Source organism: Manis javanica, chromosome 7 (genome assembly GCF_040802235.1).
Source record: "Manis javanica isolate MJ-LG chromosome 7, MJ_LKY, whole genome shotgun sequence".
NCBI lineage: Eukaryota > Metazoa > Chordata > Mammalia > Pholidota > Manidae > Manis > Manis javanica.
In genome coordinates this window covers 131,975,582-132,003,371 of record NC_133162.1, presented here as the reverse complement: position 1 = coordinate 132,003,371, position 27,790 = coordinate 131,975,582, and the positions used below count along the sequence as shown (strand labels likewise).

Here is a 27,790-nt window from a genome sequence, read left to right as displayed (position 1 = left end):
TCTGTAGCTGTGTTGCAAGTTGTGGAAAATAAGATGAAATAACAGAAATGTCAGCATGGATTTAATATGGTGGCCAGAAGACTGATGTGATAAATGCAGTGTTTGAGTAAGGTGAGTAAACGTATTTCTAAATTACTATTGCATAGAAGAGAAAGGGTCAGAAAGATGACATAGAGAAATCCAAGCCTGCTGTCTGGAGTATCTGAGAGAGGTAACAGACCTGAGAAGGAGCAGCACGATTTGAAGATGGGCTGATTATGCCAAGGTTTCCAGCCCAGCAGTGCTACTGACAAAAATGGAATAACTATAAAGAAGATAAAACTCAGGGGACATGAGGATTAGCTTCATTGTGGACAGTTGTAAATTGATGTCCTTGTAGAGCATTCAGTGATTTACCAAATGGGTGAAATGGAATTGAACCAAAGTCTCTGGACAGAAGGCAAAGTGATCATTTTGTATAACCACAACTCTTTCAGATTATTGGCTTGGCAGAAGAGTATTGGCATTTTATAGTGTAATTGTATATATTACAAAAAGACTGCTGCATCAATGATAGCTTCTGTAGGCATTATGCAACATTAGCCATAAAATCCTTGCAAATCTTACAAACATTTTAGTGAAAATGTGAATCCTCATCTCACTTAACTCTGCCTTCACTTTGGCTGTTTAAGTCATAACAGTTGATATAACACAGTAAACTTAATGGTAACTCTAATATAGTAAAGGTTTGAGTTTTTTGGTAGTATATACAGATTTAGGAAACAAATCTGGGTTTGTTATTTGAGAAAACCAAAGATTTTGAAATATAAAACAAGCCAAAAACTCTAAGGAAAAGAAAGCTTAGTATAAAAAGTACAGTTATTAATGGTAGCATAAAGTTATTAAAAATTTGAGTCATTTAGTTTATTCTGTTCAAGGTAACAGGCAAGTAAATAATTCTAAAATTGAATGAACAATTTCAGTATGTAAACATTAATTGGAAAATTATTATATATGGAATTAACTCATTCCTTAACAATGACATGAGATGGTCGGTTGCATGTACATCTTCCATGAAATTTTGAGATTGTTCTGGAAAATACTTGGAAAGCACATTTAAATAATCAGATATATTTCTTTGGCCTATTTTGTTTTCTCTTTGCATTAAAAATGTAAAGAGAAAAAATAAATACAAGTCAAAATGTCCAGAGACTGCATGTTGAAAGAGTATTTTATTGATGAGAATTATAGCAAAGTTTAGTTTCCATTTAGAATATGTATTCATAAAATCTCAATGAACATATATTTGTACTCACTAATATATTTGTATGTATACACAAGTATAAATACCAATGTATAGTCACCATATACACCTCTGTGTAATTATATAATATAATATACAATATATAATAAATTATATTTAATATATATCATGTATACTATATATTATATACTGTTATAACATAATATTCACTATATATATTTATGCACACACTACAATAAGGAATTTTCCAAGTGTGTGTATGTATAATGAATATATAGTGTAAAATACCATATATATATGGTAAAAATGTATGTGTATACACACATCCGTACACACCGTGTGTGTGTGTATATATGTATATAAAATAAATACATGCATATATACAAACAAGTACATATTTATGACTCATTTTTAGGACGTGTCTGATTTTTCATTATTTTTTATTTTAATACTTCTATATCCCAACATACTAGTTTTACATGATGTAAATTTGTTTTAGATATGTTTATGTCAAAGATAACATACAAGTGGGATTTTATAACATAGATAACTTACTAATAATTAATATTTGAGCATGTTGGATCACTTTTACTACTGTAATCCCACACCGTATTTGCTTTGGAATAAAATTAACGTTGTTTACATTCATTGAATACTAGTATGTTTAAATGATTTCCAAGACCATAGTATACAGTTTTCTTGCTCTTTATTACATTAGTTCTGCAGGAAGATTGAAGATTGGAATATGGCAAATGGCTTTCTTAGCTAGAATACTAGGAAAAAAAGAAAAAGGTAGATAAACCTAAATATTAATGAAAATGTTTTTTTTAAAAAAAAACCTCCCCATTTGATTTAGTCCATAAAGGAATGTCAAAATATAAGAAAAGTGTAACTGTTAGAATTCATGGCTAAAATGATTATTGGTAGTATATTGTGTAATTGATGAGATTACAGTTCTTAGTTTCTGATTTTACTTAATGTTCTTTTCCCATCTTACAGACTTTCATGATATTAAATAAAGAGAGAACAATCTTCAGATTCAATGCCAGTTGGTATACATTTTCTCCTTTCAGCTCAATTAGAAGAACAGCTATTAAGATTTTGGTACATCCATATCCTTTTTTATTGGCTTTAGACTGTACAGATAAGCTAATGCAGCTATTCTATTCAAATATTGCTGCAGTCTTTTTCTATTTTGAATTGATACCACATTTTAGGTCATATTTAAATCTGGATTACAACTGCACTGTGTTCCATATTTGAAAATGCATTTAAAATATATTTTCTAGTACAAAAAGAGTAAATATAAATAAATCTTAATCCTCATTACTTTTCAATATGAATAGTATATGTATTTTTGTAATTTAAGAAACCATTTTACTTCAGTGCATGCACATATAAACAAATTATAGAAACATCTGTTTCCATTATTATTTTTTATTCATTATTCCTTAACTGTAATCTACCTTTTTCCAAATGTTAATTTTAATCAGTGTCCTGATTGACTGCATATTTATGGTCATGACTAATTTGTCAAACTGGGAGCCAGTATTGCAGTAAGTTATATAATTTTATTATATATAATCTTATGTACAATTATATTTCATATTTAACATATTTTATTACAGTGCATGATATGACATTCTACAATTTAATATTTATATCTTATACATAATATAACATTCATGGCACATAATATAAAATTTTACACATACCAAAATAATCAATTTTCCAAATAAAAGCAAATATACACCTTTTCTTTATTTTGTTTTATATACTCCAATGTCAGTGGATCAATTTTAATGTTTTTCTTCCCTTTCATTATTCTTAGTGGATTTTAAATGCCTCTATTTACCAACATGTTCATTAATGTGATGTAAATATTTGAGTCTTTATATATTTATGTGTATGGCATCATGAGTGAGGTTTTATTTTTAAAGTTAATTAGTAATAATTAACATAATATTTCAGTGCCTTGGATTTTTTTTATTATTGCAATTCCACACCTGATTTGTTTCAAACTCAAATGATGTGTATTCATTTCCATTCTAAAGAAAATTATTTCTTTTTCTTCCTTTCTATCCTACTTCTCTTTCTGTCACTACTTCCTTCTGTTTGACTGCATTCCTGAGGCCTTCTTTATGCAACCTCTTAAGCTTTAATTCTGTTCTTAAAACTAGTTGACTTTGGAAGGTATATACAATACTGATTCACCATAAAAACCTTGTACATGCATATAATAAAGTTAATTCTTCCATCCTCTCTGCAATTAAGTTGTTACCTGATTCCCATTGTGAAATGAATTTGATATTTTGCATCTTCATCATTTATCTAAATATATATGTAAAGACTATAATCCAGAACTTGGAGTTATTGAAAAAAATTATAGTCAAATTTCAAGGTTAATGCCATGAGACATATCCACCCAAGGAGCCTAGCTAAAGCCCTATCCTATGGTTCAAGTGGCACATTCTTTTTTTATTGTCTGGTTGATTGATTTGCTGCTAATCAGTTACACAGACATAGTATTTCAGAGCTGACCATGTATTGTTCTCACTATTAACGTTTATATGAATATTTTTCTGTAGGAACACTTTGCTTGGAATTTACACCTTTGAAATACTTGTAAAACTGATTGCAAGAGGCATCTGGGCAGGACCTTTTTATTTCTTTGGAGATCCATGGAACTGGCTCGATTTCAGTGTAACTTTGTTTGAGTGAGTATTTCTTTAAGTTTCAAATAATCTTAAAACTCTGCTAAACAAATGGTTTTCATAAAGAAACACTGAAGAGCCTGCAAAGATTCTGCCCATAAAGAATATTTCATAAGTCATAGCCACAACGAGTTCTCTCAGGCAGCTCCCACTGAACTAGTCCTCAGAATATGCAATACCAAACTAAAAGAATGTTTTCTATCTGAAACAAAAAGCACTAGAGGTTGGAGTTTTGCATTAGAGATTATTTTCAATGAGTAGAAAATCTGGAAATCTCATAATTTGTTTGTGGATTAGTATTTACCTGGGTACCTTGCACTGTAACAATCTAAGAAAATCTAATAAAACTATTTGCAAAATGGAATAGTGAGAGAAAGAAAACATGATATACATAGTTTTAAAATAACTTTCAAAGAGTGTTAAAAGCTTAAGATAAGTAGCCTAGGCTTCATGTGACTTCTCAGTAATTCTAATTTAATTCCACAGGCACATAACAAGATACTCATCTCTAAACTTCATTCCAATATTTAGAATTATAAGAAATCTGAGAATTTTGAAAATTATTCCTTTAAACCAAGGTAAGAAATGGCATTGAATTCCTTTTTTTTATTTTGTTTTATATACTCCCACATCTTCATTTGGACTCTGCTGATGTTGCTTGGAGAAATACTAAATTAAGCAATGTTTCAGTTTTGAAATCAATGAACTATCTGATATTTAAATTTATTTCACTCACTCTAGGAAAGCTAAGAAAAAGTATCACATTTGACTGTTCTTTATTTGAGATGGGTTCAATACTTATGATAACAAAATACAGATATCAATCAAAATATATTCTCTATTTTTTATTTATTCTCATATCTTAAATATGAACTTTTAAAATTGCCCTTAGACTTTTGCAAGAGATAGCATCTAGACAGATATCTAATGTGCCTCTTCATTTCATCATTGCATCTACGAACTAGTTGAAATTAACAAAGAAGTATATAATAAGATAAATTCCCTTTTGCTCTGAATGCCTCAAGAAAGTCCATTCCACATGACTGTATTCAAGGAGGTCCTTCTAAATGAGATTGAGCTATGACCACATGCATGGAAGATGCTGAGGACTAATTTACAGCTTCCATTCCTGAAGACGTCCTAGAGAAGCCCACCCACACCTTCTAATTTGTTATTCAGAATGAATAAGAATAATCAGACAGGAACAACTCTATTCAGAGTGTTTTGGATGCTATGAATCAGAAGTGTTTTGAAATAATTGAACCAGTAAACCCAGGGTGATAATACAAAATAGGGAATTTTGTATTATTCCCTTTTGAAATATTTGATAATATTCCCTTTTGAAATAATTGAACCCCTGAGCAAGTGTGATAATACAAAAATAAGATCTATAGGCAGCTTTTGTCCCCTTGAACACCACGGAGAAGGTCAGACATATGCATACTATGTATTGGAGTCCAGGCTGGCGAAACAGCGAAAAGGTTGGGGCATGTGGTGATAGCTGCATAACCCTGTGGATATACTGGAAAACACTGAATTGTACATATTAAATGGATGAGTTGTATGGTTTGTGAGTTATATCTCAGTAAAGCTGTTTAATAAAAATGGTCTGTGGTATGGGAGCTTTGCCAAAACCAGTGCAGAAACCAGCAGTGAGAATTACCCTGGCAAGAATTTCCACAGTAAGAGAGAAAGAGCTCTCTTACTGCCCTCCGAAAGTGACTAGATCATAAAATTGCATCATCTGCATCTTCATCTTAGGACCACAGGTAAGGATTGTAGAAGAAATCAGGTAAATCCAGGTTAACACAAGGGGATACACTCACTACAGGTGGGAGCACACTGGCTGGTAGAAACTGCTCTTGCTTTTCAAGGGAGAAAATCATCAAGACACATACCAGCAACATAAAACTATTTTCCAATACAAAAGAGAAAAGTCATACTACTTAAGAAAATGAGAATAATCCTCATTTTTCCTTTAAAAAAATGTGCTATAAGAAATAGAGACGAGCATAAGAAATCATGTTTTGTAGTCCCAGTAGAAGAAAGCCTAGACTCTCATGAACAGAAGACAAAAATGAGATAATAAAATAGACCAAAACACCTTTAACTGATAAAAATTACAGTATCCTTCATGGATATTTGATGGTAATAGAAGCAATAAAATAAAGTATTATCTGTATAGTGTCATGGTATAGTACATAAAACCACTGGTGTAAAGAAAAAAAGAAAAGTTCTATATTAATACAGTAGAACCAAAAATGGGATTGATTTAATGAAGGAGAGAATGAAGTTCTACAATGTGGATAATTGATGATCCTAGAAAAGAAACCAGAATAAATGTAAAGACAAAAATTCAAAAACACAATAGAATTTTTTATCTTGAGAAAGATCTTATTCACAAAATGGAAGAGGCTTGTCTTAGACAAAAAAACTAAAAGATACCATTAGACATATAACAACATTTTTAAACTTTAAAGTATTAAAGAATAAATATTATAAAAACTCTACAAGCAAAAACAAGTAGAGAAAAAGTGGCCTGGGAAAGGCAATCCTTAGACCTCTTGATATTAAACATTTCAGAGCTTGGAGGGCATGTACGCAAGGAGGTTGTGGCACCAGAATTCTACTCCTGTCTGTCATCCATATGTGCAGTCAACAGAAAGATAGTCTAAGTCATGCAAGAGTTTACATGTGTATCCTTAATATCTGCTGAAAAATGGAAGTAGAAGAATAAAATACTCAACAGTGACAAGATTTAGTACCAAAAGTAATCAAAGCGAACTCTGAAATCCTTCCCACAGAGGATGACTGCCAAATTATTGCTGTTCTTGGGTTGCACAACATAATCCAAATATTATTAATCAGAAGTTACAGCATGAATATCTGTGGTCATTCTTGAACTAGAGATAGTTTGTGCTTTAGAAAACTTTGAGATAGACACCATTATAAAATCTGGTGATTCTGATATTAAAATCTAAATTAACTTGGATGAATTGTCATCATCCTTCCACCCACATTCCTGCAGGACAACTACCAGCTGCAGTCGAGGAGCAGCTGCCCCTTTAAGTCATTCATATTCATCCAAGTCCCCTCCATTCCCTATTTGCATGAATTTATATTTCCTGAGAGGCTTTTATAACAATTTGAATGAATGTTACCTTTCCTTATAAATCATGAAAGATAATATACAATGCAAAATACATAAAATTCAACAATTATAATTAGGTCAAAAATCCTAAATATATTAACAAAAACTGAAAAGTGGGTAAAGAGAAACATGAGAAAATATATACAATTATTTCCTTATCTTATATGGGGAGACTATAGTAGCTACAGTTTTATTTCTGATGTAGAGAGTACATGTTTGTTCAAAATAAGAACCTAAGTTTGATACACGTTCTTAAAACAGATACATTTTATCTAAAATACAAAAGGAAAAATAAATTAAAGTTAATTTAGAAAAGATAGGACATATCATGACAGGAAGATAAAAATTTTAAAAAAGCAACATGGTAAACGCATAACCAAAACTAAAACCAATTTATGAAAATAAATACAATTGGGTTCAATTATTTTGTTGAGATATGGAAACTAATATTAAATCAGAAACAGATGAAACTCCACAAAAGATACACTGGAAGCATAATAAAAATTTTAAAGTAAAAAGAAGAGGAAACTTACACCAGGAAATTAATCAAGATTGACATATAGCTCAGACCTTTGAATGGTAGGTAACAATGAAAATTATTAATTTTGTTCTGTAAAATTTGATTTTTTTATCTTTAAACAAAAATGTCACCACTAAAATTAGAGTTCCACAAGAAACTTGGTCATACATATTCACACATACACAGATGCAAACACACACACACAGATATTCTTATTTAAGAATTGCTATTCTTAAAAATAATTCCAATAAAACAATATGGAAAAGGTTTTTTTCAGTAGGAACATATGCAAAGTACTCATGACAATTGCCAAATAAAAATTACAGTGCAAATATACATATTTTAAAAGCTTATTATGATAATCACAGAAATTACATTAAAGTGATCCTGTTTTTCTTCTAATAAGTTGGCAAAAATTTTTTTAAATGTCCCACCTTTAGTGCAAGCTGGGCATATATTTAATAGTCTTTGGTTTATACAATGGTTCTTCTCTCGAAAACAAATTGAACATATGTGTCTGTACTTAAATGTGGACATATATTTGATACAGAAATTCCATTTCTAATGTAACCCTTAAAAAAGACTCGCATATAGCAAAAAAAAAAAAAAGCTATAGTGTAATTCCAAGTGGCAAAAATAGGCTGTAAATATGTATTCCAATATGACAGCAACTACAATTGTGTATTTAAGGCAGATATCAATCATATTTCCTTAAACACAGAATAATGTTATTTCAACCCTATTTTATTATACTCAAGAAGTCCAGTCATCTGAGGAGGTCATTTAAGAAATAAGATTTTCAGTTCTCACAATAATATATGAAATATGTATTATCCCCATTTTTAAGAAAAAACAAAAGTAAAGAAATGTTAATAGCTTGCTCAATGTATATTCTTAATCATTGTTGAGCTGAGCAGTTACTGGAATCCTTAATATAAACAGACCAACAAATAAGAAAGCAAGGGAAAAAGAGAAGGAAGGAAGGAAGGTTAATAGTTTCATCTATGAAGTACAATTGCATTATTTTGGTTTTTGTTTACGATCCTTTCAGAATTTAGCCTGTTTCACTTAATAATTAGAAAAATAAATGTCCTTTAAGAAAACCAGCTCTAAGGCTGAGTTCTTGATTCCTGAGTATTCTGATATGAACAGAGCCTACATACATCACAGCTGTGTGTGATTCTCATTTCTAATCATTAAAAATTTTTAACATTTTATGTAATCAGCTCAAAATGTGAGTTCTTAAAAACTTAAAGAGTAGTTTAGAATTCTGCTATTTTGAACTATTTCTTGTTTCAACAACATTTGTAACCCATTTTGATTTACAACTGTACACCTTTACTTATGCTTACAAACAATTGTGATTGGTATGAAAACCCGTAACCAAGGGAGAAAGCCAGTTCTTTATGTAGTAAAGAAAAACAAATAACTGATTTTAAAATATTGTCTGAATTATTTTGTGAGATGTAATTATCAATAACAAAGAAACCTCATAGAATGGATTTTTATTCATTGTATTTAGTAGACCTAGATAATGATGAATTTGATTACAAAGCACATAGCTATTGATTTTGATAAGAGTATTTGCCATGGAAGCAGTTTGCTAATACTACTACACTAAAGTTTTATTTTATCAAAAACAAACCTTCCTCTTTTCAGGCATGAAGTCTTTTGCAGGGATCCTGATCCACTGCTTGAGGAAACTGACTGGTGTCACTATCCTAACTCTGTTTTTTCTGAGCTTATTTTCTCTAATTGGAATGGGACTCTTCATGGGCAACCTGAAGCACAAATGTTTGCGATGGCCCCAAGAAAATGAGACTGAAGCCCTGCACAACAGAACTGGGAACCCATATTACATTCGAGGTAAGAATCACTTGCCACCTATGTCCAAAAAATGGAAACTTTTTTTTTTAACAGAAGTGCAGTCTTCATAGAAATGTCAAACACTCAACTTCAGAACAAACTTCATGTAAATGTAGTCATGCTCAAGCACAGGTATCCCTTGCTTTTCCAAAGTTCACGTTACACCACTTCACTTTTATGAAAGACGTACCTGTTTTCACTAACTGAAGGAAAGCCCAAGAGCATTTTTACTTTTAGGGAAAAGGTGAAAAGCAGAAATAGTGTTCAGCATTTGTGTTGTAGTGAGCTGTTACAGAGGCGGTGAGCGGCAGAGTGGCAGCACCAAGCTCCTTCCCCAGAACCACACTCAGCACCTCAGCCCCGGGCCACCAGAGCTTCGAACTGTGTGTGTGAGCATCTGTGCTTTGTCTCGATTTACTTTTGGTATCTGTTAGCAAGATGTGTCCTATGGTATCAGAAAAGCCTAAGAGAAGTTATTTTTGGGGTCTGGGAATGTTCAGAAAAATTTCCTATGTAAGTTAATGGCAATTATTTCTTTGCTTTACACAATTCTGTTTATGAAAGTTTTCATAGGAACAGTGTACTTCAGGATAGTGGAGGAAACCTGAAATAATTTGGATCTGTTTCATTTATCTGATGTCAAGATTCCAATCTCCAGAGAGTTAAATCAGGGACCCCTAAGTTTGGAATTGCTTAATTTTGCAAATCCTTTAGAAGTAAATAAAAATGACCAAAATCTTATTTGCAGTTTCATCAGGGTAGAATCCTTATAATCTTTCTTCAATTAATTTATTCATTTAAAATAAAAATGTAAGTTTACTCATTAGAAACTTTGAGATGATCTTATAAATTTAAAAAAATGTGTACATTATCTTACCCTTGTTGGGTTTCAGTTACTGCTGTTCATTTTAAATGCTTTGTGTTATACCTTGGTAAATATTAGGCTAATAGAAATAATACTGAATAAGTATTGATTAGCTTATACATAAGTGGTTCACATGATCATGTATCTTCACTGTAAATCCAAAGGGGACATGATAACACCTGTTAGAAACAGAAGCTCAGAGAAATTCAAAGTGAATGTTCCAGCATACTGTAACTACTCAATGGTAAATCTAGGATTCTAACCAACTTCAATCTGGCATTAAAGCCCATTCCCTTTTCACCAGGTTTTGCTTTCTTACTGGATTTCTTCTCTCATATTAAAATGATGAGGTCCTTTCTGATGGTATTTAGAAAAAAATAAAAGCATATTTTTCAAGTAATAAAAATGAAGTGTTGCTACATCTTATGTAGTCCTTCTACATTGATTTTATTTCTACTTTAGATTTAATCAGTTCTAAAACCTTAATAAATTTTACTCTTTGGTTTATCCCATAATATAATTGTGATGCAAATAATACAAAATTATTACTGCATGAGTTTGTGAATGTTTCTTGTTATACGTATCTGTTTCATGGTCCTAATCCTAAATTGTGAGATGGATCTTAAATCTTAGATTCCAACTGAAAACACCCTTTGTGTTTTCTTGATGTTGTAACAAAAATATGCTGATTACTTGTTATCACTAAGAAAACAGTCCAGATTCTTTTCATCTTTGTAAAATATGATATTACAAAGAAATCACTTTTTAAAGATTACCACTTTTAAATTTGCCAATTCTAGTCATTCCATTTCCTCAAATAACATCTTAGGAATTTTAAAAAATAGCATATTTGTAAAACATTATTTAACCTAATTGCCGTGTCATAGCCCTTGTTTTTAGAAGAGTATGTGGGGCCACCCAGTTTTATTACTGTCAGATTTCATTTGGTTTTTGACTGCCATTCAAGAGGTTTGATTAATGATTCCTCATTATTTATGATTTAAAAATTCTTCAATCATTTCAGGTGACAAATTTAAGTGATATTATTTCAGACTGGAGTAATACAATTACACACACACACACACACACACACACACACAAACTCAGGACTGATCTTACGAATTTAATCTCTGTAATTTGAATTCAGACCCTAAAAACCAATGCATGCAAAAGACAAGCACACGTTGCCAACCCTGGTAATATCCATAAATACACAATTTACATTTTTATTGACAGCAGAAAAGAATATCTGAGTAATTTCTAAGGTCCATGACTCAGAATAACTTGGATTGTGGTTGACATTAGGTGACATCAGGGCAAATAACTGGAGCTGGATACTCAGTATAGAAAAACAAGTTCCGAAGTGGGAAGAGAAGGAAATCAAATCCAGAGAGAGAGAGATCATCGTCAGGAACAGAGGTCCTCGACTTTCAAACTGGGAATTTTTCCTTCAGGGGCCTGGTTATACTCATACCTGCCTGGTTATATTCATTTTCCTAACCTCTGATTCCGATAGGGACACTCCTCTTTCTGTGCTGAGCTTTTTCACTTTGGGGACAGTGAGGTACGTGTTTTGCCAAAGCTCTTTTGGCCTGTGCATCAGATGCTGGGACAGCCTCCTAGATAAAAAAAGATCCCTGTAGAGATGGATATTCTTCTTCCGTGCAGATTTCAGTGGATTTCAGGTATGTTCTTCACTCAAGATTAGATATAGAAAATCATTTCTTTCCTATTTTTCAGAAACAGAAAGTTTTTATTATTTGGAAGGAGAAAGATATGCTCTCCTTTGTGGCAACAGAACAGATGCTGGGTGAGTGGCGTTAATGTTTTCATCTGTCAAGTCAGTATCGTGGAGCAATAGCATTTATTGAATAACGATTGCTTTTACTGATGCTTACAGTTTAATTATATTACCTCATTTGATAATCCAAACTATGCTGAGAAATATACAATGTGGAAAACTGTTAATCTGATTTTACAGAAGAACACAATATGGGGTATTTAAATGATTTATTCAAGGTCAAGAGGTTAGTAAATGGCAAAGCTGGGGCTTAAACAGGATCTGGTTTTCTGTTTTCGTGTGCCCCAAAGCTATGCGAATTAGCAAGAAAGACTATACCTTTTGTTTGGCCCTCAGCTTTTGAAGTAGAGACATGCTGTCATTTCACTTATGGCATGCATATTTTTCATGACTATACTTTACATTAATAAAATTTTATTGTTTTTAAAACAGTACTTATAATTATTCAGATGACAAAACTTTAAGTCTTATTTTCCTATAATTTCAGATGAAGAATGTAGAAGTAGAGCACTTTTCAAGAGTAATATAACTCACATAATTCCTTGTTACTTTCCTCAGCTGGGGTGCCTTGAAACCCACCACAGGCTCAGCCCTTTCTTAGGCTCTGGGACCCAGATCGACATAAGGCTTGTGTCGGCTCATGTCAGAAAGGACATGAGCTTTGTAGTTTAGTTGTATTCACATGATTTAGACGTTTTGTTGCTTGCTCAGCTCTTTGCCCAGCTATTGCTGGGCTTCCATTCTATTCTCAAATCCAAATTGTGAGTCTGTCTCATTGTGTCTGCCCCATCCCACTTCAGCAATTCCTTCTGATGGACATCCTAAACTCAAGTATGGCCCAAAAGGTTTACTGAAGATACCTGGTCAAGGATAGATCACAATTGTACATTTATTTCAAGGCCAGGAGAGAAAGCCATTCAATGTTTCACATGTAGCCATCATAGCTTGTTATATGGTGAACTATCCCCAAAGTTAGTGCCTTCAGATAAGAACAAAAATTCATTTGTTCAGATTCTCTGGGTAAGCAATTCAGTGAGCCTCAATGCACAGTGCTTTATAAACCTCTGTGTGCATCATATTTGTTAATCATTAATAGATGTTCAAAACAAGTCACATGGCCAAAGCCAGAATACTGTGGGTGGGAACTACACAAGACTGTGGATAGAGGGAAACACAATTTATTGGGCCACTGCAGTAATAATCAGCCACAATACCCAAGCCCCCAGTACAGGAAAATATGAAGATTCCATGCAAGGAAATGAAATAAATATTTAATCTGATCTTTCTACGGAAGTATAAGTTCTGCTTATAAATTATTTATGTGATAAATGTTTTCTCACCCTTAAATAATAGGATCTAAACATTTGAGATGAAATTCTTTTGAAAATTAAACCCTCAACTACTGCAGTTTGATTTATGTTGTGTAGTTTTCCATCCGTTATACTTTCACATCGATATTGGGTAGTAAAGGAATCTTTAACAAAGGCTTGGCAGAAAACCATCTGTGAGACCCTTTTTCCTTTTATCTTAATTAACACTGTTCACTTATATCTACTTAAAATCTAATTCATTTGCAGCTTTTTCACTGGAAATTGTTTGGGAGAAGATGAATTACTTCCTATGGGAAAGGGAGCCCTTTATAATTCATAGACCGATGTTCTATATTTATGATTTAGCCATAATCTGAAAGTTACCTAAGACTAGTAGTTTTTCTTTTCTTTGTCTTTTTTAGTCAGTGTCCTGAAGGATACGTGTGTGTAAAAGCTGGCACCAATCCTGATGATGGCTACACAAGTTTTGACAGTTTTGGCTGGGCCTTACTTGCCCTGTTCCGGTTAATGATGCAGGATTACCCTGAAGCACTTTATCACCAGGTAAGAACAGAATCTGCACTGCACATGGGAATGGTGTCATGTTCCTCCCTATAAAATAATGATCAAGTGTCACATAGTTTATTAATTTTTTATGTGGAGAGGAGTTTGAGGACAGAAGAGAACCAGAATGACTGAATGTCAAACTATGTGCTAACACAATGCCCAAGTCTATGTTCTTACATATATCTCCTTTGATCTTTGAAACAACCCTGCAAGGTCCTATAGGATCCTACAATCCTGTAACATCCACTTTCTCCTATGAAGACACTAAGTAAGATCAAAGTGATTGAGTAACCTACCCAAAGTTACAACCTATGTATCTGCCAGAGACCTCTTTTCTGCTCTGTGATATCAGACATGCGATACTAACTAACTAAAGAACATTCCTAGGTATTAATTCTTTAGCCAAGAAATTTGAACCCATGGATTACCATGTACTAAGCAATTATTTATAGAATATCTACAATGTACTATTTCTTTTTAATTCTTCTCTTTCTTCTCTGTCCCTTTTCATATTCAATCATGTTCCAGTTACAGTAATATAAACTTGACATCTAAATTCTGAGAATGTGTCTATAACCAGTGATTTGTGTACCATAGTTTCTCAGAAAGATGGAATACGCATTAGAATGGAGACTGAGTTTTTCTTTTAAGAGAAGTTTCATCACAGAACATGTAATGTTATTTTAGCAGCATAGTTAATATCAAAGTATATTAAAAAATAAATTCCAAAAATATTTACAGTTGAAGAACATTCTTCTTTTCAATATACATACACTATACTTTTATGATTGGATAGTTATAGTGCACACATGCATGTGTATGTGTGTGTGTGTACAAGCCATTAAAAATGACAGTATAATGTAACATTTTAGCATAAAGATTCATGACATTAAATGAAAAGTAAATCAAACATACATGTAGTAAAATTATATTTCTAGTAAAAGTATTACATGAAAATATTAAAGTGACATTTTTATTTATGTAAACTATATTTTTATAGTTTGGTAAGATTATTATTCATAGTGTTATTTCCCAAACTTGTTGACAAGTATCAGTGCCTCCTCCACACCAGGAACTTCTTAGTGCGTATTGTCCTTCTAAAATCTTTCAGTGGTTTCCAGATTCCTATGGGATGAGGTTCAGAGTCCATATGCATGCTGCATAGTGCCCTTTAAGATCTTAATCTGCACACTTTTCCAGATTTATCTCCTAAATTTCTCAATATTTACTCTCTGCTTTGAGTATAAAAAAGATTTGCTGTTTCCTAAAGGAGCTTTTCCCAAAATTTCTTTCAATGTATGTTTACCCACTGCCAAAGTTCAAGTTTCTTTATATCTGTCTTCAATATCATGCCTCAGATTCACCCTTTAAAGCCAGATTTCTTCTTTGAGCTTTTCCCCAAATCCTCATTTCAGAGTTAGATATTTTCTACACCAGATTTCATGGTACCATATAATTGCCTCTGATAGCCATTGTTTTAACTACTTATTCAGTATTTCTTCCCACTAAGAGATATAGTACCTAAAATAAAGTATTTTGTCTTATTTTAATTTTTGTGTTCTCAACATCTAAAACATAGAAATACTTAATGAAATTTTAATAAATGAAAAATATAAGAATATTTATGGACTGAGTCAGCTCATATAACAGTAAATGTCTTGCCTTTTAAAAAATTGCCCTCAAAGTGTGTTAGGTAATTTTCTTATTAGCATTGATTTGAAGGAAATTCTTTCACACTACTACTTAGATCAGAAATTAGTCTTAGAGTGTCCTGGTATTGGAATCTATGCAGAACCTTCATCATTATTGCACTCTGATTTTATTAACTAGTGTAGGTAAGGTTTGCTTTGACTTGGACTGGATTTGTACTCTGAGCATTGCATAAAACTGAACTGACTATGACCAAGAAAATTCAGCATTTATTCCCAAAGAATACAGCTCATGTTTTAGAGAATATCATTTTTCATTCTTTAACAGATATTTATTTGATTCAAGTGTTCTTTGATACACCATAGATACATAAATGAACAGAACAAAATGTCAGTCCACATGGAACATTATGGAGTAGAGGTGGATTTAACAGTAGTTCATTCTTACTGCACACTTGCCATGAGTTAAGATCTTCACATGCATTGTTTTACTTGATGTTCATAACTATGATATGGGAGCTGGAATTAGCCCCAACTTAGTACTAAAATAGAACTAGAATTTGTACACGTTTCCGTCCTAGTAAGAGTGTATACTTTTACCCTTCACCAGCTTCATATGGTGGAAAGAACAAAAGTTTTGGATTCAGTCATTCCTCCATAACTGTGAGATCTCTGACAAGTCATTTTGCCTGTCTAATTTTCATCTCTCTTTTGTGTGTTGGAAATAATAGTAAATACCACATAAAGATATTGCACAGAATTAATGAGATAACATAAAGCTTTTATTAATGTGCATGGCCTGCAGTACACGCTGTAATAGTGTGTTCCAGATGTACTACTGTAATTGACAGCTAGTTCAGTGGGAAAAATATTTAACCAAATCCTAAATACTTGAGATAATAGGGTTTATTAAATGTAATTTTAAAGATAAACATAGATTAATAAGAAATTATTTCTGACTGAATGTTAGAACTTCCTATTGAACTGTGAACATTCTTAATTCTATAATATCAACACGGTGTTCTCTTTGAATAATATTTACCTATTGACTCAAATGGATGCTTAAAAATTAAAACTATTCCCATCTGTTTTTCTTCAAATTTGTTCATATACTTTTAATTAATGAAGATATATCACTGGAGCATATTTTGAATTTGTGATGTCTACTTACAATTTTCTAAATTTTCAAATTTTCAAATTTTCTGATATATCTTAGTTACTATGAAACAAAAAGTAGTCAAATGTTTGGAAATCTAAAATTTTGTATTTTTCTATCCATAAATGATTTCATGTAAATGAATATGATTTTCCAATGAGATTTGTTTATAGATTCTTCACCAAAGTAAGTAATTTAGCAGATAGACTTATTCCTGTTCCTAGCTCTTTGAATGGACCTGATTTTGTATCTTTTTGTGATTTTTCCATAAAGTAATGATCAGAAGAAAGTCATCTCCAGTCATGACTCTATTAAACTTCATATACTTAAAGATCCTACTGTAAAGTAAATAATTTTCATATTCAGGCTGTCCAGCTTTTCTTATTGAGAGATGACAGTTTTTTTTCCTGGCAATATATTTTTCTTTTAATGAAGACCTAAAAGTCAAATGCTCACCTTAAATTAATTAAATTACTGAATTCTACATTTGGCTTTGTACCTTATATATGTATTTAAAGTTAAAGAGCTTTCTCTTATTTCTCCAGATAAAAGTAGTACTTAAACTGTCTTGTATTATATTCCACTTATAGCTAAACTATTTTCATAACAAAATTTCATTTTTCATATAAAAATAGCTTACAGGAAGACAATTCACATTTCTCCCTTTTGTCCTGTTTTCCACTGCTCCTTAGATCCTTTATGCTTCCGGGAAGATCTACATGGTATTTTTTGTTGTAATAAGTTTTTGGTTTGCCTTTTATATGGTGAGTTTGTTCCTGGGCATAATCGCTATGTCCTATGAAGAAGAAAAGCAGATAACTGCTGAAAATGCTAAGAAGACTGAACCAAAATTTCAGCAGACTTCAAAAGAACTTCAAGAAGGAAATGGAGCAACTGAGGTATACATTTTTTTTAGTGCTTCTTAGGATCACAGAAGTTGAGTTACCTTCTATAGGTCTTAGATTACACTGTCTCTTACTAGAGACTCGATATCTGTGTAGCACATGATAAGATCAGAAGTGGTTTTGATAAGAAGGCTTGCTTTTGCTCTATAACATTCTTTACTGAGTGCACGGGGGTAAAAGTGACTAACATCTTACATTTCTTTAATGTATGCAATTTTTTGTTCTAAAATGTATATAACTATTGTAGATAAACTATGGATATATTATACTTTTTTCAAAATTGACTTCTCCTAATGCAGTTTTAGTTCATTAATTCAAATGTGCTTTGGACAGCGCATCAGACTTAACTTTGCAAAATTTTGGTGTTCAACTCAAAAGTGAAATCATGAAGTAGAAATCATGAAGCACTGAAAGTGTGGATGAAAGTATATTAATGAAGTTGTAAAAAAAGAAAAAAATTCACTTAATTGGCTTTTTAGCTCCTCCAAGAGGAAATGCACTGTGCATCTTAATATTGGGGATTATTTTATCCATGGAATAGTTAAATCCATGATAAGTAAAACTTAATAAGGTTTTTACTCTATTTTTCAATTACTTAGTGTTGTATTTAAATGTACTTTCAGATTTTTAGCCTCAGAGCAAAAGATTTGGTCTATGAATCTGAAAGTATTGACAGAAATAGCATTAAAGAACTGGTGGAAAATTGTCTCTAAAAATAATGTAAATTGTTCTGTAAGAGTGCGAAAAGAAAGAACAGGACCCAGGAGAGCAACCAGAAGTCGCTTGCTTCTGTTCCACAGGGACTGGCAGTATCACACCTCTTCTTCAGATTGGAGAGGGATAGGTTTCTCCCAGTCTCCTAGCAGCCCTACCCAGAGCTGCTAAGGTGGTGGTGGGCAGGAGCCCAGCAGCCTGGGGTGGGGCAGAGCCCATGCCTCCTCCAGGGTGTTGCTCCCCTCTCCTGTGTTGTGAGGAGGCCTCCTGACTAGGAGCTTGTTCTTTGGCGGGTTCTGGTCGCAAACTGTCCACAAGCAATTCATATGCTCCTGGCCCACTGGCCTAGTTACAGAGACCTCCCGTGGGGAAGCCGTTCCCTGTCTCCTTTTCCATCCTTCCGGATTTGTTACTATTTTGCTTTCTGAACACTTGCTAACGTTTGCTAAAGACTGTCTACACTGAAAAACAAAACAACAAATCTCAAACTACATTTTTCTAGTAGGTGGAAAAAGGGTAGATTGAGGGAACAAGGATAGAAAGGAACTGTGACTAGGGCCTCCTCATATAAGGAGGATAAAATGAGATGGGGAAAAGTAAAAAGCCACGCTCTGGTACCAAGTGGAATGTGTAGTTAAGGCTGGCTAAGAGGTTCACTACTACCAAAGGCATCTCTGGGTCAAAAGGGGAAAAAGTTAACTTCTGTACAAGTAAGAAGCTTAGAAAAATCATTCTACTAAAAAGTGGTATCTGAATGACATAATGTAGAGATACACCAGATGACAAATTATTAATAGATATTTGTGTCTATAAGGTCCATAACATACCTACCATTGAAACAAGAAGCAATTATACACAGTACGAAGAAACATGTATAAAAGGAAGCTATTGAGTATAGCTATTATATCACCCATGAGGAAGTCACAGAAAAACAAGTTACAAAAGCTTTCTGTCTCTAGATACGAGTCTGGGGTCCTTCAGACTGAATGATTATATTCTGAATGATATTTTGAATATGGAATTTGTTTTGATGTGGCATTTCAAATGTCAAGGGCTACACACAAACATATCCAGGAGCACAATATTTCCCTTATCCCGACATGAGATGCCATATTAACTCTGCTTAGGAAGAACTTGGAGTATTTCCCAGTTTCCCAATATCTCCATTCATTTGGCTGCTCTGGGTCACATAAAGCCTTTCTGGTTTTAAACTCTTTCAATTATGAAGGATTCCTTTTCCTGCAAGAGTACTAGAACATTTTGTCACGCAACAATTTTCTGGGAATTGAGAGTGAAAGTCATTTTCACAAGATTTATTTTCTTTTCCTTATTTATACATAAGAACAAACTGGAGAAAGAAGGACTTAAAATGGAACATACTGAAGACACTTTAAGTGACTACTCTGATTTAAGACTAGTCAGATTCTAATTACCAGAGACTCTTTAGATGCTTCATCTTCTCACCTTGTAGGAAAGCAGTTGATCATAGTGGCTAAAAGCAGTTTTACAGTCATAAAAATACAGATATCATTTCATTTTTAGCCACTTAATAGATGCATGATATTTGCAAAGTCTGGTAACCTCTCTAAACGTCAGTTTCTTCACCTGTAAGGTGTATATAATTATAGTATCTGTCTCATAGGTTGTTAAGATATTCAAATGAAATAAATGCTTTAAAACATTTGGCAGTGCTTAGAATATACTAAACAACTAGAAAAATGTTAATGGATAATTATAGAGAACACAGGAAGACAAACACAAGAAGGCACAGCAGTCCATACAGAGCAGTCTTCGACTATATCCCCACCAGTTACACAGTTTGCAAATGGACCTTCACTATGAATTATCATTATTGGCAAACCTTGGGGAGAGAACGAGATATATAGAAATCCTGAATTTTGAAAAATTATTTTTAAAATATATCATTATATCACCCATGAGGAAGTCACAGAAAACATTTTCAAATATATTTGATTTTCAAAATCAAATATTTTCAAAAATATTTGCTCATCTAAACTGACATATTTTTAGCTCATCTATCTAATAAAACATTATTGACAATCTACATGCTAGGCATTGTGCTAAGTATTGGAGACAAGAAGTTTTAATAAAAACAAATATAGTGTCCATCTTCACGAAGCTAATGGTCTAATGGGGAGATTGTAAAATTACCGTAAGCACAAGATTGTAACTCTGGAACCACCTGACATTATATGTTTCCTGATGTTATGAAATAGGAAACATAAAACACCATGTATAGTATGGTCTCACCAAAATCTGAGTTCAGTCTAATAAGCTGCTAGACCTAACCATCCTATCCCAGAAACTGAAACTATAGGAAAGAGATGAACCCATTAAGTTACACTAAAAGGACATGATTGGCCAAATAAAGAATGTGGAAAATTCTGCAGTATAAGTGACCCTATGTCTTTAACAAATAACTCACATAGGAAAAAAGTAAAATCACAAGATAATCAATTGCACTGCAAACTAAATACAGTATGTGGATTTTTTTTGCATTTTGATTGGAACAAGTCATTATGCTTTGTTTAATATAAAGCATTGTTTCTGAGCAATGACAGAAATTTGAGTATGGTCTGGGTATTGGATAGTACTTAGGAATTAATAATTTTGCTGGTTGTGGTAATGGTGGTGTGATTATGTTTTTTAAAAAGTTTATCCTGATAATTACATATGAGATCTGAAATTTCATTTAAAATATTTCAGGAAAAAAAAGTGGGGTGAATAATATATGTGAAATGAAGAGTATGTTATTAATTGCTGAGGCTAGATATTGGGAACCTGGTGATTCACCGTATTATTCTGTATTAAAAAAATTAAATGATTTGTACATTTTGTTTTGTTTTGTTTTTAGATTCCACATATAAGTGAAATCAAATGTTGCTCATAGACGCTGAGAAGTGGTTACCATGGGGGAGGAGGAGGTGGGTGAAATAGGTGAAGGGGATAAAGAGGCACAGAATCTCGATCATAATATAAATTAGTCACGAGGATGAAAGTACAGCACAGTGAATATAGTCATTAGTTCTGTAACATTTTTCTGTGCTGACAGATAGTAGTACACTAGTTGGGGTGAGGATTTAATAATGTACATAACTGTTGAATCACTATGTTGGACACTTTAAACCAATATAGTATATCTACTATACTTTCATTAAAAAAAATTTTAATAAGAAAAATTCAATGAAACTGTGGCAAGTACTATAAAAGTGAGAAATATAGTGCTTTGAGAGTCTATAATAAAGGTTTTTCTCTGAGTCAGGGAAAGCTTTTATGAGCTGACACTTGAGCTGAGATCTGAAAAATGAATCCTTGCTGTGGAGGCAGGGGACAGGTTGAGTCAAGAATTAAAAAGGCCAGTGAGGCTGCAGTAGAGAGAGCAGGTCTGAGCCCAAAATGCACACTTCAGATATTCATTGCTAAATGCTAGAAATATGGATGGGTTCTTCCTATTCATACTTCTGCTCCAGAGAAAATATAAACCAGTTATGATCAGAAGAATCCTAGCTGATTTCTCTGGTCTGATTTTAACATTGGACTGTCTAAAATTCATACTGCCCTTATGAACTCTTACTCTTCCAAAAAGGAGAGTATAAATCATGGCCCTCTCAATTTGCAGTGTAAAATAGCTATGGTCCTTGGTACTTGGTCAGCTTGTGGGCATTCATTCAATGTTTTTTGCTCAATCGAGGTAAATATATTACTATACTGCGATATGGTTTGTTCATTTTGCATTCTAAAATGTCTCCACAGTGTAAGCCAAAGTAGTAGAGAATTGGGCATTGACTCTATGAGCAATGGTATTAGTCCTCTCCTCGCTTCACACTCTGCCCCGACACGGATGATCGGCCGTACTGGACTGCTCTTCCATGTGACTCATCAAACACTGTCACTATCAGAAACAGCTCTGTGGGAAGTAATCCCTCTCTATTAAGAATATAGTGATAGATATTATTCACTATTTCACAAAGGACACCTGGGAAATCTCTGTCAGACCTTAATAACAGAAAAAATTATACTTTTGTTGGTTTTTAACACATGGAAATTTAGAATTTCCATAGCATATTTTATGTGGCCCTGAAAGTCAGCTAAAACACATTATCTGGGATAGGCTTGGTTTAAATAACCAAGGTTGCAGCTTACTTTTTCAGTTAAAGAGAGGCAAGGGAGTGGAGATCTGTAGGCCTGCAGAACCTGCCATGTTTCTGATGGAACTCAGTATGTGGTAGAGTTGTTTGCCAGCTCTTCTAGCTCTATTATTTATGAAATTAGAGGGGACTAGACCAATGCTGAAATGAATATGATGATTCCCTTGATATCTATTGTGCTACTTCGGATAGGCCGCAGCAGGACTTGCTGATGAGTGTGCTGGGTGTGGGTTACTGGTGGGCCTCAACCACAGGTTCCTCCAACCACCATGTTAGGGCAGCAGCCCTGTGCCGTTATATTGAAGAGCAGCCTCACCTATTTAAATTTATTTACTATTTATTTCACCTGTTTATCAAAGTAACAAACATGCAAGTATTATTGTTAGTTTGTGTTAAATGTAAAAATTTTGAGGAACTATATAGGGTGATAACATTTACCCACTGTTAGTTTCTTAGAGTTTAAATTCAAATGCAAATTTTATATATGGTCATAGGAAACATTTGGGGCTAGATGTGTGATAATTACGAATGTATAGAACTTGTAATATCTACATCAAAGCCTAGGAGTTTTGAGTGTCTTTCCAAAGCAATGATTTTTTTTTTATAAACTCTGTGTTGTAACCACATCAGCAAAACACAGGGTGTTTTAAAAACATTACTCAAGTGATGTAAGAGACAGACAGAAGTGACTCCTTATGGAATTGTCATCTATGTCTAATCAAAGCAACCCTTTAAGCCCATTCTATTACCTGATATCATTCAAAAATATATTTCATCATCACAAAACCAAATAATTTTTATTTTATCAAGAGAGTTTACAATGTTTTAAGGTTAACATATCCTCAAGGAAAAATTTGAGGTGCTAGAAAATACTATCATTATCCAATAGCATGTTTGCTAACTGGATATTTAATAATAATCCTTAACTATACATTAAATTCTTTGTCAAATATGAGTAATACCATGAATATTCTCTGGTTTACTCCTTTTATAGTTGACCCCATAGTATAAAATGATTTTGTTCAGTCGTGAGTTGGGCACATTTTCTGAACACTCCTAAATCAGTTTAATACTGACCATAGTGTAAAGAGTAATGGGTGATGGAACCCAGAAAGCTTCTGGAGGTAAGAACCAACATTTCTAATAAAGGTCATAAACCTTATCGTCTTGTATCTACAAAACAGAGAAGCCAGAATTCGACTCACCAAATTTCTTTTTTAGACCAAGACTGCACAGATAGAAATGAAGGAAAGATCATCAGCTTCTGGGATCCTGTCTTTGGATGTAGTGGGTGATGATGCTGTAAGACGTAAAGAAGGTAAAGTTAAAAATATTCAGATGCTATAGAAGGTACTAGCCATAAGATTCATTTTTAAAGAAATCCTGCAATTCCTTCAGAATTTTAGATGTCAATAACTAAAAATTAAGGAATACTATGAGAATATTAGGCTGAACAACACTTAAAAATTCCATAAGCATGTTTTAAACATTGGAAAGAGTTAACCCCATAGAAGTGATAACTTGTAACTAGTAGAGGTTGAACTATATAATGTTAATATGTGTGTTTTCTATAATATTAATATATTTCTCTGCTTTTTTATGTATAATCAACAATTCATTATCATAGGCAATATTGAAAGGCATTATGTTTAAAAGCATATAAAGCTAGCAATTATAAATCATAATACTCTCAACTAAAAAAAATGGCAATAACTTTCAAAATTAAAGTAAGTGTTCTTAATTCATTAATTTTATATTTGAAATAACAACATATTTGTGCTTTTTGCTCAATATTAACTTAACATGTAACATGAAGCTTAAAAAAAGAATACTCTCTTCCAACATCAACATTCTCTGGAAGAGTCATTCCAGAAGATGATCATCAAAAAACTTCAACAAAGATCCTGGCACTGTTGCAGTTGTAGCTGCATTCATCCCACTGATTCCTGGACTTGCCATTGGAATGAAGAAGGGGATATCTAAGCTGGCCTGTGCATACAGTAAAACAACAAATTTGACTGGATCCATACTATCGGAACTCAACCAAGAATTAGGAGAAGTGCAAGTTGCAGCGCTCCAAAATCTTGCGACTACAGACTATCTACTGTTAAAAGAACATATGGGATGTGAACAGTTCCCAGGAATGTGTTGTTTTAATTTGTCTGATTTTTCTCAAACTATTCAAATTCAGTTAGACAATATCCATCATATCATGGATAAGTTTTCACAAATGCCTAGGGTGCCTAACTGGTTTTCTCGGTTTCACTGGAGATGGCTGGTAATTGTAGGTCTGCTTTGGTTATGTAGCTGTATTCCTATTATGTTAATGTGTGTGCGCAATTTAATTAGTAGTTTAAAACCTATATATGCTTATGTTACTCTACAAGAAGATGTGTCAAAGAAATAATCAATCTTCCCATGTTTTCTTCCATCTGCTACTTCTATAGCTTTTCTTCTTCCTTCCTAATAACAACCCTTAAGTAGAATTAGTGCCTCATAACGAAATTACCGAGTATCATAATTCTTCCAAGTGGTAAAGATACCTCAAGACAAATGTTGGGCATAGAAGCCACAGGGCATAAATCTGCAAAGAAGTAAAAAGCTAAGCTTTTCAAACAATATGGCTTCTCTCTCACTTACCAACTTTACATTTCCCTGTATGGCCCCGGAAGATGACTGGTTAGCCAGAGACGGGTAAGATTCCTCAAGAGAGGAACAACCTAAGACAGGCACAGTCGCAGGGGGCCCATCAGGTGAGAAATTGGGGATCAACAGAGGTGAGGCTTAGAACCTCACCCCCCCCTGTTTTGAGAGAAATCTTCTGCATCCGTGGATGTTTTGTTGCCTTTGTCTAGCTTGGATTAATACTTGGTCTAGAGGCACAGACCTGATCATCTACATTTCCCCTCTTGCAGCACGAAACTATGTTTTCTACCTATATCTTGCATCTACCTACCACTTCAGTATTTTATTAAAATAATAATAATAATAATAATAAGGGAGAAATGTGGGATTCACATATAAATCAAGTATAAAAATCAAACAAATATTCATATTTGACCTGATTGTTTATAGTTCATAATGCGTGATCAAAACCGAAAGTTTCTGTGGTGACTGCCCTTGCACTCTTCACCACGTAAGAACTTATTCACTATGTAAGAATTTGTTCACCATGTAAGAACTTGTTCGTTATGCTTCAGAAGATTGGAGACTGTTGAGAATTAGGCTTGGGGTTGATTAATGATTGTGCATTGAGTCCCCTATACAGAATTTTATTGTTGTTAACAATGATTTGATCAATAAAGATGAGAGATGCCCTCTAAAAAAAAAAAAAAAGAATACTCTCAACTATATTCCATATTTGTTTTCCTTAGAGATACTCCTGTTTTTGCTTTTAGCACATGGTTTGTCTCATTTTCATTTGTCTAACTCAACAAGTATAAACAGAAGAGAGGAAATTTATCTTGCTCTGCTTTTTATTAGTACAAAATATTTCTATTTACTAATTTCAAATTAGAAGTCTAGTTTCAAACCTTGCTTTGTATGCAAAAATCAACATTTTCCATTAGTTAGAACTTAAATAAACAACTTGCTAATGTTTAACTTTTCTTTCATTTTCAGAACTTAAAATATCCAGGAAGGGATGCTCACTGTGTTGGTATAGATTTGCTAAAACTGTCTTGATCTGGAATTGTTGTCCTTGTTGGTCAAAATTAAAAGAGTTCATCCATATGGTGATAATGGACCCATTTACTGATCTTTTCCTTACCATATGCATAATTCTAAACATATATTTTTTGGCCTTGGAATATTATCCAATGAGTGAAGAAACCAACAATGTTCTCAGCACTGGAAACCTGGTAAGGCTCTCATTGCATGTTATTTTCACTTGCAGTCTCAACATTTCATTAGTCATCACTATCCCCATTATTTTATTTTATATCTGCAATATGCTGCAAATGCATTATATGAGTATTAGATGAAGTGTGTCTTCATGCATCTCCATCCCACTGCCCCCAGGTCTGTTTTGTAGAAGTTCTTGCCCCTGAATAGATTTATGACTAGAGTTTAAAATTTGCCATTTACATTTGGAATTTATAGCCAGCTACTTTTACTTAGCAGTCAGGTTATGTGGAAATTAATTTTCTTCTTTCTTCCCAAATATACCCTCTCTTGGTACCACAGCTCTGTAGATCAGAGGAGGGCAGAGGGGAAATAACACACAAGGTCTTCTCTGACATCTAACTTCTGAATCATGACTAAAGCTGCTCCTGACCCTCTCTGCTCTAACCACCTGCCTTTGCCTTAAATTGGAGATTATCCTTTTGTTAAGGTGTTAATAATAATTGAGCTCCACCTATCTTTTTCTTGCATACAATAGAAAAGGCAAAACATTTCTATGAGTTTAAAGACAAGTCACATTCAAGTGAATATACAGTGTTTAATTTCCCTTGCTTTTATTGTCGATGTTGTTGTTTAGTTACTTGGTACTAACACAAACAGCCAAACTGCTATCAGTTTTACATTTACATGATACCAAACATTAATTTAGTTATATCATGTCTGCCCGTATAGTTTTCAAAAGGCAGTTTTTACAGGTGTACTCTGTTTTTATTTCTGGAACTTGCATATGCTTTTATACATTATTTTATAGTTTAAAAACCAAATATCTTAACACATATTCCATATCCCAAAAGGACCTTTTTAAAATGAAAAGATTTGCATCCTCAGATAATCTTTTGTGTTCTTTCAGGAGGACTTTTTATTGAAATAATTGAATATTCTTTAAACAGTGTTTGGCATTAGATTGTTAAATAAAAAGGATGAGTCTGTCCTTGTGATACAGACTCCAGAACCAATCACATCTTGGCAGAGAAACTGTGTAGGACGTGGCAGTGAAATGTTACAGTTTCTGTGTATGAGGGTTCTGATAGGGCTTTGGCATCATATTCTCATCCATGTGTTCTGTTTTTATTTAGGTTTTCATTGGAATTTTCACAGCAGAAATGATTTTTAAAATAATTGCAATGCATCCATATGGGTATTTCCAAGTAGGATGGAACATTTTTGATAGCCTAATTGTGTTCCATGGTTTGGGAGAACTTTATCTAATAAATGTTCATGGACTGTCCCTTTTTCGATCATTCAGGGTGGTAAGTA

General features: G+C 33.2%; 1 protein-coding gene across 4 annotated transcripts in view; it reads left to right on the top strand.

Moving 5' to 3' along the window:
- The window catches only part of SCN7A (sodium voltage-gated channel alpha subunit 7), a 104,792-nt gene that overhangs the window by 44,563 nt on the left and 32,439 nt on the right, over positions 1-27,790 (top strand). For all 4 annotated transcript variants that reach the window (XM_073241601.1, XM_036996072.2, XM_036996070.2 and 1 more), the window contains exons 3-13: positions 2,243-2,355; positions 2,710-2,799; positions 3,832-3,960; positions 4,444-4,535; positions 9,288-9,494; positions 12,100-12,169; positions 13,893-14,034; positions 17,535-17,741; positions 23,852-23,948; positions 26,252-26,490; positions 27,610-27,783. In XM_073241601.1, coding sequence (XP_073097702.1) covers positions 2,243-2,355; positions 2,710-2,799; positions 3,832-3,960; positions 4,444-4,535; positions 9,288-9,494; positions 12,100-12,169; positions 13,893-14,034; positions 17,535-17,741; positions 23,852-23,948; positions 26,252-26,490; positions 27,610-27,783 — 1,560 coding nt within the window. The remainder of the gene's footprint in view (positions 1-2,242; positions 2,356-2,709; positions 2,800-3,831; positions 3,961-4,443; positions 4,536-9,287; positions 9,495-12,099; positions 12,170-13,892; positions 14,035-17,534; positions 17,742-23,851; positions 23,949-26,251; positions 26,491-27,609; positions 27,784-27,790) is intronic.